At 42.4% G+C, this 14,451-nt stretch overlaps 1 protein-coding gene across 1 annotated transcript in view; it reads right to left on the bottom strand.

Annotated features, from left to right (window-relative positions):
• Positions 1-14,451, bottom strand: part of CERS3 (ceramide synthase 3) — a 37,253-nt gene that overhangs the window by 13,833 nt on the left and 8,969 nt on the right. Inside the window, 8 exon segments of the mRNA XM_010016250.1 lie at positions 1,925-2,081; positions 3,408-3,514; positions 5,217-5,345; positions 5,616-5,708; positions 6,916-6,966; positions 7,845-7,902; positions 11,639-11,757; positions 13,758-13,875. Of these exon segments, the coding sequence (XP_010014552.1) occupies positions 1,925-2,081; positions 3,408-3,514; positions 5,217-5,345; positions 5,616-5,708; positions 6,916-6,966; positions 7,845-7,902; positions 11,639-11,757; positions 13,758-13,875 (832 nt within the window).

Genomic DNA, 14,451 nt, shown 5'->3' with positions numbered 1-14,451 from the left:
TGAGAATAAATACATTCAAGACCACTGACTTTCAGACAGTGCAATGACATGGTCCAGAAGGATGCAACTGGGGGAGACACCTGCCCCTGGACGGATGTTAAGAGCTGTTTTCTGCTGTACTACAGTCATTTTCAGTGGTGACCCCATCAACCCAGACTGGTTCAAGGCACAGAGGGCACTGAGAACATTCCTTACACCCTTGCTATTCTCAGAGCTTCCTTCAGCTCAACAGCAACATCACTCCCTATTCCCAGTTACATCATGACTTCATTTTTCCATCTGAAGTAGCTAACTGTTGCTTCAAGAAAAATGTCCAAAACTGCCTGTTTTCTGAATGAAAACTTTAAAAGTCTTGGGCAGAGAAACAAAACCTTTCTATAGTATGAGGATGATGGTTTACTGGTATTTCACTAAAATAGCAACAGCTCTTTGTGTGGAGTATGTCTATAACAAATATGTTGGTATAAAAACGCCGCCTTGCAAACACCATTCTTTGCAACGTTGCCTTTACAGCTTTGGAGGCACTGGCTGCTTTCACAGCCAAATTTGCCACCGCTATGGAAAACAGGCTGCACATGCAAGTCAGCTGAAGTCATAGGGACTGAAAAGGGCTAGGGCTGCTGCTGCTGCCACTGTAAAATGTTATTTGGAAACAGTCTTCTCCCAGCGCTCTATAAGGAATCAAAAATCCATGGTAGGGATGCAGGCTCGGTGCTTGCCCATTTTTTAGCAATGACTAATACAAAAAAGTTCTTATCTCAAAATAAAACATTTCTGCCCCTTACAAAGGCATCTAAGCAGGCAGGGCAGAATGGCCTTATATAGCTGGTCAAGTAACGTCTTCTTCCCCACTGGATCTGAAGACCTTCTTGCGTTGTACTCTCATAACCTCAACTAAGTGGATGGAGAGTTATGGGAAAGCCTTTCTCTTCCTCTGCTGCAAGGCAGAGGGATGTCCCTCTTGATTTCACCAGGAGAGTTGTGTGAGAACAGCACAGAGAGAAGGCCAGAAAGTAGAAAATGAGAAGTAAAACACTTTAACACTTAATAAAGCAGGCCAGAAATAACTTTGTAATTAATCTAACAGAGGTAAGTCACACACACGAAATACAAGCTTCTCGGTGGCTAAGGGAACACAGAAGCGTGTTTTAGGAGCAGAAAAACGCAAACCATTTATTCTACAGATTTGTCCCTTATGCACAGCTGTTTGCTGTCTAACAGGGGTTGAGTTTGTAACTGCAGTTTTCTTCTAGGGTAGACATTGGGGCTCCCTATGATATCCAGCTGTCTATTTCCATCAGATTTGAAGGAATCCAATAATTACAGGATGGTTTCTGTCATCAGTCAAGCAACAATTAAATGCGTGTAGGAAGGAACATTTCTATTTCCTTAAGATGCTTCACAGCATTAACTGTCTCAGATAAAAGGGTAGAGTTGGCTCAATTAAGGTTTTGCATCTTGATCCTCTAAAGAAATACCATTTTTCAATAGCACAACTTAGGTTTCCCCCTTAACTAGCAAAATATACCTGTCGATGCTTAAGTCTCTCCTCTTTTGGTATGATCCTACAAAGTCCAGTGAGAACAGACTGCTTTCACTGAGAACACAAGAACTTCAAGAGAGTTCTGCACCATCTCAGGGCTTCAGGTTTTGAGAGAGCTCATTTCTCATTTACAGTCAGACCAAACATCAGATACAAGCAAAACCCAATTTTAGCTGATCTTTTTGTATTCTGATCCATGATTCAGGTGTGACAAAGGGAGTTAGAAAGCACATTTGAACAGCTCTATATCCTTGCAGATCCCTATCAAAAACGCTGGCATGAAAGCTCAGGAAAACAATAAGAAATTCCAAGTAAATGTCCTGGAGGTATTAACATCTGTTTGATGCTTCACACTTCTTTCTGCAGAAGTAAATTGCTTACCTTTAAGAAAATGAACCTTTTCAAAATCTTGAAAATTAAGTAACCCCAGTATAAATGCAAGCCTTGGAGGATCAATAGCTGCCCATTGAACAGGAAATATGCTATGACAGGAGTCGTGGAGTAGAACGTAGGCTGATACAACGTGGCACGGAGAATCCTGAAAAACAAAGGTCAGTTCTGGTGAAAGATTTCATCTCTGTGCTATTTGCAGCTATTTATAACTTCACATTCCAAACTGACTAATTATTTCCACAAATATTAAAAAGCTCTGTAAAGATGACATTCATTGACAAGCCCCGTCGTAACTACATTATGCATCTCTATTGAAATACAGACTTCAGAGCATGAGAAATCGGAGTCTTGCACGAAACTATTCTAAACAAGGTTAGAAAACAATCCTATTTTTCCAACTCTTGATCTCTGTGTGGTCTAGATACTGTGCAGCTGAGAGCTTTCCTATGCCTTCTTTTTTAATACAAATTCTTTCTAATCTGTAATCCACACTCCAGAGAAAATCCTCCAGGCTTTACAACAGGGCTTTTTGTTAATTAACATATGTTTTGTCCATCTTCAGACTTCACTACTTCTACATTGTTTGGGGCTTTTTGAGTGCCTTTAATCTCATGATGTTTTGCTTCCAAGCTCAAGAACTCAAGAAAAGAAACTCAGTGAAGCAAAATGATTGGAGATCACTTGTATAGTTAATAAAAAAATAACAATAAAGTAAAAGGCATCAGCATTTCTGAAAGAAAATACTACAGGAAATTAAATCCTTGTGTTGATCAGTGTTCAGAAGTATTAATTTAACCAGCTTGAGTCTCTAAGGGTTTGTCCACACAGGGGGAGAGGCATGAATGCAAACTAGAGCAAGTCAAGGAAACCATGAATGTGAAACACATTAAATAGTTTTTAGATGCTAAACATGTTAAGCATTAAGCACACTAAGCACCCATGTGGATACTCCAAAGCAGATTAAATAATAGTACTCCAAAGCCATGCAAGTGTTTAGCAAGCTATGATTTACTTGTGTGGACTTCATAGATTAATTGGTTCACCTTAACTTTCACGTGAGCGAGTGGCAGTACCCAAAACTAGGTAGCAAAGGGGAGGCTCTACAAAATAATTAACTATAATCATGTAGGAATTACACTGTTCTCTGCCTCTGCAGCTACAGCAGGAGGGACAGAATGAAAGGGAAAAACTATTTCTCCTAGTTAAGTAGCTCAATCCTCTTGAAAATGCAGGAGCTCATCGCATTTAATTACAATTCACAAAAATAAGTGAAATAATACATAAAAGCCTTTAGTTAGGTTAGCTATTTTCAAGAAGCTCATTTAAGAAGTTATTTTTACTGAGCTTAAGTTCTGCTTCTGCTCTCGAAAGTACAATCCACTCCTTTCCTTTTCCTGTCACAACCAATACTAACCTCCCAATGGGAATGGGAATGAAATAAAAGCCTGTGAATACATCAAATATTGCTTACCAGAAGGGGAACAGGATGATTCTTGTGATGAAGAATGCAATAGAAAAGATGATAAAGAGCATATTGCAGGTTTTCTCCCAATGAGCGTAATTAAACATTTTGGCTGCCTGCATTGAATGAAAACCATCAAATGTATTACAAATAGTCTCTGAAATAAGTTCCTTTCTGCATTTTCATAAACAAAGACTCATCTTCCACCTAAGCAGGAAGAAGATGTCCTCCCCATTTGACATGTAAGGCAATCATTTTACTGATACCTAATAAAGCAGTATCAAAACAGATTCCTTGTTTATATTTCTCCTTTCATCTTGAAGGAGAGGACTCTGTATCAAAGGCCTAAAGAATCACTCTTGGATCAGAATACAGAAGTGCTCTTGAAAACAGAGGTGATCTCTCATTCTTGTACCAGATTCAAAATAGGCTGAATCAAAGAGAAGCTGCTGGCCACATCTGCAGGCTCAGGAGCAGCGGTGACCCCTTACACAGGCATGCTGGTGTGTGCATGTTACTGACCCTTCTCTGCACCTAATTCAGCTTCTGTTTTCTCCTTAGTGAGAGCTGGAGATCCTCCTGTTGGTCTCTATACTGCTAATAAGGATTATAGTTGCTGCTTATCCCCTAGCGGAACTGTACAGCTCTCTGTGCTTCATTCAGGAATCACTCTGGGCACTGTTGAACAAAACAGATGCTATCCAGTGCGAGCAAAGCTTTGGGTGCCAAGCCTAGGTTCCAAACAGCAGTTTGAGGGACGTTTTTGTTTGAGTGGCAGGGCTGAATTAAGTTATTCTGGTACCCAACTTCAGTTTCCATCCGAATGCTGTCCTACCAGTTGTCAGCTCAACTGTTTGTAAGGTCATACAGTTAACTGGACCACAGAGCATCTCAGGATTAAAAGTAATCCAGCAAAACACCCTGTATGCACGTGTTTAATCTGGACCAATCCCAACTGCATGACCCCACAATTAGTTGTTTCAGTACTACAGACAGAGTATCAGCAGCAGAACTGCACAGTGATGGAAAACAGCCTACAAGGGCTGTTTACACTGGCATTGCCATCACAAGAGGTGATGAAGCTATGCTCTCAGTCTTGGTGTTATAAAGTCAGGATAACTCTGTTGAAGGAAACAGTGGGCATTTGTCTTCTAAGAAACCCAGCAGCAAGTCTCTATGACTGCAGTGCTGTGTGCAGAACAGGACACTTCTGAGTCTTTAACATTTCTAACCACTGATATTTAGTTCATGGAAGGGACTTTCTCCTTTCAGTCCAGGGGAAGAAATGTTTCTTTTGCCAGTAGATACCTGTGGTACCTTGTTCAGGGACAGCTTAAGTGTCTCCAGCCAGAAGTCTAATGTAGGTGTACCTCTTGGGTCAACACAAAGGTGTAAATGCTGACAAAATTAAGCCAGCTTGGAGAATTAGCCAAAATTTTGGCTGCTAAATTTGCTTGAGAACTGGTATCATGACAAGCTGTTCACAGGCTAGCCAACTTAGTCTAATTTTAACAGCAAAGCAAGAATAATCCAGGGAGGCAGCTGTATTTCCAGTCCCCATTCTGCATTGCAGAACGTCTCTTGTGCTCTTTTCTCACAATGGATTCTTTAACAGAGTATCAGCTTGAATTACCCAGAAGTTCTTTTTTCTCTCACAATTTATGAACCTGTGAAGCTGTGTCTTTGTGGGGACAGGAAGGGACTGTATGAAACTTGTGGCAGAAAGATAAAAATGTCACTGAATGTAGCCTGGGCAACAACCAAAATCCCACCAATCAAAACACCCAAGACAAAAAAAGAGATGGAGAGCTGGGTTACCTCAAGCCAGAAATCCGCAGTATCGTGCACAAACATCACCAGTGTCCCCAGACGCACGTAATTAGCGCACCAAGAGCCACTCATCAACCCAATGGCTGCCAAGTGATGAACGACATGAGCCAGAAAGTCCTGGGAAGGAGAGAAACCCACAAAGGTAAAGCCAAGCAAGTTCAGCGCAGCCCCCGAGGGTCTGCGTTGAGCACTAAGTGACAGGCAGGACGTGTGCAGAGGTGCACTGGTAGGAGAGCTTGGATGCGTGCAGGTGTGCCAGGGACAGACTGATGCTGCCCTCATGTGGCTGCACCAAATCCGGTGTCAGGACAGTGCTCTTCCTTACAAAAGCTTTTCTCCCCTTCACATAAACAGAGGTTCTAGCTACAAACAAGCATGACCACTTGCCTTCCTTCTGTTGTCAATCCCCAGCGTAAATAAGAGAGACCAGTAAAAACTAATCTCAGCCATGTAGTACCAATATTGAGATGGCAGCAGGGTCTGTAATGGAGAAAATCACAGTTAACTGAGAATAGCAGAAAGCAAATGCCAAGTGAAATCACTTTGGTTTTCCTTTCCTCACTTCTTTTCCTCCTCTGCTGAGTCTTGCTTAAGAAATTAAACTAAACTAAATCCCTGTTCTGGGCTTCATTAAGAATGATGTTCTGGGAGCCAAATATTTTAACCTTTACTCAGACCAAACTCTCAATTTCTGCAGCTCCTCCCCCCCTCTGAATTTCAGCATGCTTTTGTGTGTGTTTGTCAAGAGAACTACATGCAGAGTGCTTCTGCATTTAATTACAAACAACTGCAAGTAAACCAAGCCCTGGATTTTTGTGAACAATTAACATATTAAACATTCACACAGCCCATGACTAAAGTGTCAGCTATTTATGCTAAAATCCCAGGCATCTGCTTAGGCCTAGATGCTGAGCTTGGCTGTTCCCTTGGTTCAGTACGTTCCCCAGGTGGCAGGAAGTAGGCTTGGTTATCAGGTCCCATGAGTAGGAGAAGCTGGAAAACTGGGAGTCAGGATTCTTTTTGTTCTTGGCCCCTGCCTAGGACAGGAATAAGGAGGCAGTGTGATGGATCACAGATTTATAAAAATAAGAGTGGGGGACAATAAGGCCCTCTGGCAGATGGGCAAGAAGGCAGTTCGCTTGGAATCATCTGTTAATGGGACTGTTAGCAAAATATTTTAGGAAGAAACAAAAGCCTCCTGACCCTTGGGAACAACCAGAGCATTGAGCAGAGATGCCCAGAGCAGGGCTTCATGTTAGGCCAATTTTTTCCATCTGCACCACTGAGCAAGAGGGCCCGGCAGACACACAGCACTTGGGCTGCTTGGCATAACCCTCTGCATGATGCTTCTTGCAGTGCCTCAAAGCATTGTCAAGCCTGGTGGTAGCTTTGGGGTTTCTGCACCAAAACCAGCAACACAGAAAGCATCTACTGCACGCAATGGGTAACCTGGGGTGGGAGGAAACTACAGAGGTCTGGCTGGAGGGCTCAGCTGCAGCACAGGCACATCACACAAGTCCTGCAGCAGTCAGCAGGAGGTACCAAAGAAGGGCAAAGGGTTTTGGTGCCGCACCTCTTGAGGTGGTGCCTGCTGGGAGGGAGAAGCACTTCTGCAGATTACCCCTTCCAATGGGGAAATAACCTGGAATGCCTCGAGGCCAATGGCCTCACCTGCCAAAAACCTCACCTGAAATGGGTAGCCAACCCACGTCTGCCAGATGTCGTAAAACCACGGCTTCTGGGGAAGACAGATGAGACAGACACTGATCAGCTGAGCCACATTAACTTGTTTTAACTCAAAATATTAATACCTAGTATTTCTCTAAGCGGAGTAGGCAAAGAACCTACAGTCTTGATAACTGTTCCCCACCAATTTCTAAAGGCATCTTACATCTTGGATTTCTTCTATTGATCCCAGCTTTTGGCTTCTTTTCAGGACACCTGAAACACTCCAGTTCATCATTTCATCATCCGAAGCAGTGGGTGTGTGTTTTATTACTGCAATTACTCAAGATATGTTGCCACAGTGATTAGATTTTGCTGTGTTTACCAGCCACACACACCATGATGATAAATAGTGTTTAGGGAGAAGAGCCAGATGAATGCAGACACGCTGAGAACTGTTCCGCTGCTTGGGAGAAGCATTAATGACACCCCAGGCAGTGCTCACATAGTTATAAGCAGCACTCTCTCTGTTATTCCCAACTTCTGACTCAGCAGCAACACCTCAATAAATAGCCATGAAATACACCATTGTTGTGACCCCCAATAGTGCTGCCAAGAAAGGTTTATGGCCTCCTTTGAGAAAAACATGGCCATGTGATGCATTTGTAGGTGTTAACAAGGCATGTTGTAAAACCATCTGTGGGACTTCTTAAAACTTGCCTTAAAAATACTGATTACTCATAAAGTATTTTATCATACAAGCTCAAAAGATAATTGAAGAATTCAGTAAAACCTCAGTGCATATTGCATCTAGATTACATACAGCAAAGAGCTGAACCCAAAGAGCCACCAAAACAAGTGAGTCATTCAGTGGGCTTCCAGAAGGTCTAGAAACCAGTCCTTATTTTGTTGAAATTATAAGAATACCAATCCTTAAAATTATTAACTTACATCATAGAGAAATATAAATCCAGCAATGGAGGATGTGAGATAGAATGAAAATCGCCAGCTGCAAAATCAAAATGAAAAAGAACAAAGAATGATTATGTTTTGTAAAGCTGTCCTGAGCCAGAGTTACTGCAAATCATTGTATATCACAGACAATCTTCACACGAATGTGCCCTCACACTCTACCTTAAGGGTTTATAAATTTTAAATGCATCTGAATTATTAATATTTAACTATTAAATTATTATTAGCTATTAATAACTATTAGTATTAACTATTAAGCTTTGACTAATTGCTAAGGTAGTAAATTATTTTATGTTACCAAGATACAGATCTCTTGATTGTGATCACAGCAGTAATTTTCCAGCCAGACATGAGCTGATCAAGAGAACAGCCACAGCAAATGTAATATATTCCCTAAAAAACTAAGGTTTGATAACACCAACCTTTCCCACTCTATCAATCCTTCTAGAATATCCACACCAAGAACAACATCTCACAGTTCCCTGGCTCTGGAAGGCCTTTCAGCAACGTGGCACATACTTTCCAATCTGATCCAGCACTGTGAACACTGTGAGCCCCAACAGTGACTGCCTTCAGTTGCTGGGTTAATGTCTTTTGATCTCTCTTAACACCAGTTGCTGAAAACAGGGGAGCCCTATGAAACTTCAACAGCTACAGGATGAGTTTATGTCTTATTACAGAGGTCTGAATAAACTATAAACCCCAATCTTTGAGTAGCTTTGCCAGCATTTAGCCTGATTTGAGCTCTTTGTGGCTTAAATGGATATGAATCGAGGCGGGTAAAACCTTCAGGTTTTCACCACAGATCTGGTAAGCCAAAGGGAAAAAAGTTCTTGTGTATCTTAGTGAGCAATGTTGTTGCTTATATATGTCAGAGCAGGATGCTGTGATGTGGAGCCACAATCGGTGTTGTAATGACCCTGGAGCCTGTGTGGGAGGCATTGTCCCCAGGACTGGGTGCGGCTGGAGACTCAGCCGGAGCGTTCCCACTCCCACCTCTACAGGTGATGGAAAACTTCTTCCTTTCCTCTCTTCCCCCTGGCAGGAATAAGCCTAATCTTTCCCAGAGCCGCTCTTCAAGACCAGTAGGACATCACCGTGGGACCTCACAAGCTAAGAAAGGTTGTGGTCAAAGGCCCCAAACCCAGTGAGAATGTTTCACAGAACAAGAGATATCCTATAGGAAAGCAGCAAAGAGCCTCCCAGAAAACCTAAACTGGCTGAAAAAGGAGAGAATACCTCAAGAACACTGTAGGAATGGATTGAGATGTATAGAAATTGTGGTCTTTGGCAAACATTAATGCAGTGCCATATGAGCGATGACAGTGAGAACCTGCCTGGTAAGAGCAGTCCCTCCTCTCTGAGCCCTTCATTACCTGGGAGCTGATATCTCAGGTGGAAGAATGAGATGTTTAAAGACTGAGCCAGCATTTTACAAGAAAAACAAACAAACAAACAAAAGATGAGGACACAGAATGGAGGAGGCTAGACATGATCATGCTTCTCACGCCCGTGGAGGAAGTGAAGAAAACAATTCTAAAATTGCCACTTGATACACTGGTAATAAATAACTGGTTTCCTTTTCAACTTTAAAGCATCTTTCCTCAGGTGGTTTGAAAATAACCCTTCAGAACACCCACTACACAGACAGAAAAACTCAAGGGTAGATCGTGGAAATCAGGAGAGCAAATGGAAGGGGAGAGTGGAACCCACAAGTAATACCTGGCTCAGAGTTAACCAAGAGATGCCAGGAAAAGCAACACTGTGGCATGAGACGGACTTTACACAGGGGTGGATTCTGCCCTCACGCCTCTTGTTCCAAGCAAGGGAGGTGTGAGCAGCCCAGTGGATATAGCGGGACTGATTCTGTGCTGATTGTAAAGTGTAAGTGGTTTTCTGAATCAGATCCAAAGCACAGAGCACCTAACAAGACTGGGCCATTAGTCCCCAGCCCTACAAATATATATTGAGCACACTTGGCAATAAACACCCAGTGCTTCAGATGAACTCAATGTGCACGACTGCCAGAGCACTACCTCATTTTGCATGTAGCCAAGCTTCTCTATGAATTTGGTGATCAAAACCTAAAGTAAAACTCATCCAAATTCACCAAATTTTGCCCAAGTGCCTCTTAAGCTCTGAGCCTGGCCACCAGGGAGAGCACTGCACAACAGCTATGCAAAAGGATATTCTGATTTCACTTAAGGCACCTTTTCTCTTGAAACGAGTCTAACAAAACAAGAATTTAGTAGGTGAAGTTAAAGGCTGGTAAGTCTTTTAAGGCAGGGAAGGTTTCATGCAAAGGGCGTTCCAAACCCCAGTGTTGCTTAACTGGGAGCTCTAATAGCTTGAGTATGGTTTAGATGTGGCTCATCAGACTTTCCTTGTGACTCAGAAAAATGATCCTGGAGACTGCAGGCTTTCATGGATTTCATAATGCTCAGAACACCGACTACAAGCATGGAATAACTCTGTTCCTCATTTGTTGCCTGGAGAATTACATCCATTTAAATTCACTGACAGAGAGCAGAGCGAGGTTCACAGAATTGCGCAAGAGGAACCTGTTTGCTTCATCCTCACTCAAGCTGCCAAGCAAGTTTGAATTTCAGTCTTCAGCGTGTATTACCAGAGACATGCATCAGCAGCATGTCAGGGCTTTTAGCAAAAGCAGGAAATGTCATTGTCACTCATAACACGAAGTTAACTGATCCACAAAACAACAGCACAAATAAGCCATGGATGTCAGTTTACCAGGAGAGTTTACTCAGGCTTCAGCGGAGACACACCTATGCGTATCAACTGGATTTATGCCCACCAGAGGACAGCATCAGATCATCATCATATTGATTCATACTGATAAAGTACTCAACTTTGAGCTTTGCAGCTGTACTTTTAACCCTCGTGCCTTAAGCTCATCATACTAAAAGGTTAAATATGATGATTATGTGAATTTTTGCCAATAGAATTACACTAGTCAAAATGCAAACCCACAGGACATCAGGAAAGTGTTTTACACCAGTGTTTTACATCATTTCAGTATCCAAAAGGGATGAGCTATGTAAGTCAAGCCATGCCCACTTGGGGATTTGCAATTTGCATGAGATTTTGGCTAACACTGGAATAGTTAAATAGTAAAATGTTTAGGTATGGGGGAGTTCTCACACATTTGTGAAGAATCAGACTCTTGGATTCTTTTCCACTTTTCAATCATATGCAGGAGGGTTTGAAACTTCGTACATATTCATGATTATCACTCAAAATTGCTCGATGGCCCACTCTCAGCAGCGTATTTGAGCTCATGTTTTGCACAGTACCCAATGTTCAAACTGTCACACCTATCATTTAGTTCAGATGCCACAATTCCTGCTCTTGAACTGCCTTCTATACACATAATAGCATCCCAAGAGGACACCACGGGTACATACATAAAGAAGAGGGAGTAAGCATTTTTGTTCCTGTATGATTACTGCCAGACAGAAAAACATTTCCCTATTCTCTGCATGTTTTCATTAAGCACCATGAAGCAGGAGCCTACAAATAAGTCCATTATTACACAAGGAAGAAAACTGTGAAGTATTTTTAAGGTTTTTTTCAGGAGAAACCATTAACCTGATCTTTTCAGAAGTCACACCATTTGGAGAAATGCTACTAGATCCTTTCAATTTGTTCATGTATGCACAAACCAACCCCCTTTCCAGACAGACCCAGCTTTCTGGAAATGAATCCCCGTTAAAGTAAACCCCATAATTATCAAGAGCATTGATTTTTCTTACAAAGCTTCCTGGAATTTCCGAAGCACTGTTGGGATCTCCAGGTTTCGCCGTCTCCTGAACCACTTTTCCACCAAACGGACAGTACAGTTGCACTTCTTGGCAAGGCCTTGAATATCTGACTGCAAAGAATGGAACAGCATTAGCAATAAGATGCATTCCAATGTCATTTTCATTTATTTTGTAGTTCACAAATCAGCTTCCCACTGTTGTAAGGTCTTAATTTAAAACTATTACTAATATTAACTCTTTATGGGGGTTTACTCGCAGGCTTCCTGCTTTAATTTTTGACTGATGCTCACAGAAACCCAAATTTTCAAGACATAATTTGAATAAATAAAGCAGGCATGAGATGTCCAGATCCACAAACTATGCTATTATCTTTCTGGTGGCTTCTGAGAGTTTCAAACACTCAACTTCTACTGCTAAGCAAGAGGTTGGGCTGGAGAGGGAAGTGCCATGTATTAACCCAACCTTTCCTATTTATAATTATTACTTTAAATGATTCCTGCAGGCGAGACGTGGGCCTGGAATTAAGGTGACCTGAGCTCTGTTCTCAAATCCAACGTCCTTCTGTGGTACATGCAAGTCAACTAGTCCTACTGAGCAAAATCCAGACTGCCTCCTTTGGACACCTAAAAATAAACACGGGCTACAGCATTGCCTGGAAATGCATCGAAGCCATCCAAGTCCAAGAGTCTGGTGTCCTGCTTTATGTGTGCTCAGAAGCTGAAGCAGCTCTGCTGCGCTGCAGCCATGTCATCATGTGCTAAGCACAAGGCAGTGTGGCTCTTGAGTGTCTGGGTGCTCAGCGTCCCACGTGCAGCAGCCTGTGGGCTTCCTCTCTCTCCTCCATCTCCAAGTGTTAAAGGTGTGGGCTGACCTGCTTTGGGGCTGCTGGAGGAGTACAAGGTAGTGTTCAACTCATCCCTGGGGAAGTTCTTTCCTGGGAGGTATACAAGTACGGTGGATGTGGCAGCACCACCTCCACCAAGGTAAGTCCAGGTCAGTTAGTCTCCTGCCCTCAGAGAAAGCTCTGGAATGTGAGCAAAGGCACCTCAGCTGCTGGGAAAAGCAGGAGTGCAAACAGCCTGTGTGTTCAGCCCATCTTGCTGGCTGGGGAGCCGTCTACTTGCCATGCAGGAATACTGACTGCATTTTGACAGACAGTGGAGTCAGTCACCAGCCAGGCCTCTGCACGCTTTCCCAGGCATGCTGGTCCCCAAGCTGGACACCCAAAAGGGAGCTTCAATCTTTCCCATGTACTGAGGAGCATAAAAATGCTGTGCTTCCTTTCAGAGATTAATTGTCAAACCGTACTCATGCAGCAGGAAGGTATGAAGCAGAGATCGGGATACTTGCCCAGAGAGAGAAGAGCTTATATGTGAGCATGAATACATCTATTCCTGATGATATCAGGCAAAAGTCACAGTAAGAGAATAGCAGAATTAGGGATAGAAAGCAAGGTTCCATGTATTAATACCTTTCAATATCCCTCATTACTAGAAAGCACGTATTTATTTTCAAAACCAGTGTGCAGTTGTTTGGTAACTGTAGTTAGGTAAGTGAACTTTGAGGCTGCATTCCCAGTGAAGTACCTGTTTCCCATCAACAATCAAGTTGCCTCATTTTTGGGATGGTAAACATTGGCTATTACATTTTCCAGTTTAAGAACAAACAGCAAGGTAATAGAAAGATTGCTTTTTTTTTCTCACATAAGCCAGGATTAAGTATGCAGCAATATAATGGATCAAAAGGCTTCCATGCCAGTGATCCACTATTACTGCTTGCAATAAATGTGATACCACTTTCCAACAACAGATGTCAGCTGATGTTTTCTCCAGGCAGAATGAGTTAAAGATGGAACACTGCTCTTCACTGGAAATATTATTAAGAGTCTAACCTAGAACAGCACACCAGAAAATTAAACATCTTAAACATATTTTCTGTTTGGATGCCATATACCCTTGTCAGCAGAACAGCAACAAAAACCCAAATAAATTAAGTCATCTGTCAATCAGCTGGAACTCATCCCATGATGTCACTGCTGATAGCTGATTGAAACAGTAAGACTTGGGATTTTCCAAAACCAAAACTAGATTAGAAGAATGAGAATCCTTACTTGGGATGGATGTTTTGAGCACTCCCGGAAATAACTCTCTAAAACAGGATTAGGCTGTGGCTTCACACGTCTTACATTCTTTATACCTAAGGCTTTTGCTAGAGGTATAGCAATGTATCTGAAAAGACATACCACGAAAAACTTTTAGAATACAACACAGTTACACGACCTTAGGTATTCTCAAGCCAGGATATGGAGAAAATAAATCTGAAGCAAATTAATCTGCCCTGGGATATGACAGTGCACTGTGAGAGAAAGGAATCTCCCTCCAGCTAATCCCAAGAGGGAACCACAGCATATCAGCAGTTACGTAAAAAAAACCAGACCCAGGGACTCAAGCTTGTCATCATGAAATGCTATAAAACTCAAGGAAAGATCCTGATTTTTGTGTCCTTGTGTTTTCCAGAGGCATATTGGAGTTAAGTAACAGTTACAGGAGAGTGAAACAAGAACAGATGCTCTCTCCATGTGAGCTAAAAGATTGCTACTGGGATACTTCCTGCTAGAGGCAGACAGTCACTCAGCACATGGCTTCATGGGGCTACCACTGCCCAAGGTGCTGGATTTGGCTCGTGGCCTCTAGCTTGTGGCACGCAGCAACTTCCCCAGACACCGACAGCTTCTCTTCCCCTTCCATTTTCCAACACAAAGTGTTGCAGAGCACACCAAAAGCTTTGCTCGTCTACTTGGGCTG

The sequence above is a fragment of the Nestor notabilis genome, unplaced genomic scaffold (assembly GCF_000696875.1).
Source record: "Nestor notabilis isolate BGI_N333 unplaced genomic scaffold, ASM69687v1 scaffold4386, whole genome shotgun sequence".
In the NCBI taxonomy this organism is placed as follows: Eukaryota; Metazoa; Chordata; class Aves; order Psittaciformes; family Psittacidae; genus Nestor; species Nestor notabilis.
The sequence above is the reverse complement of the archived record's forward strand: the minus strand, read 5'-3'. Positions and strand labels throughout refer to the sequence as shown.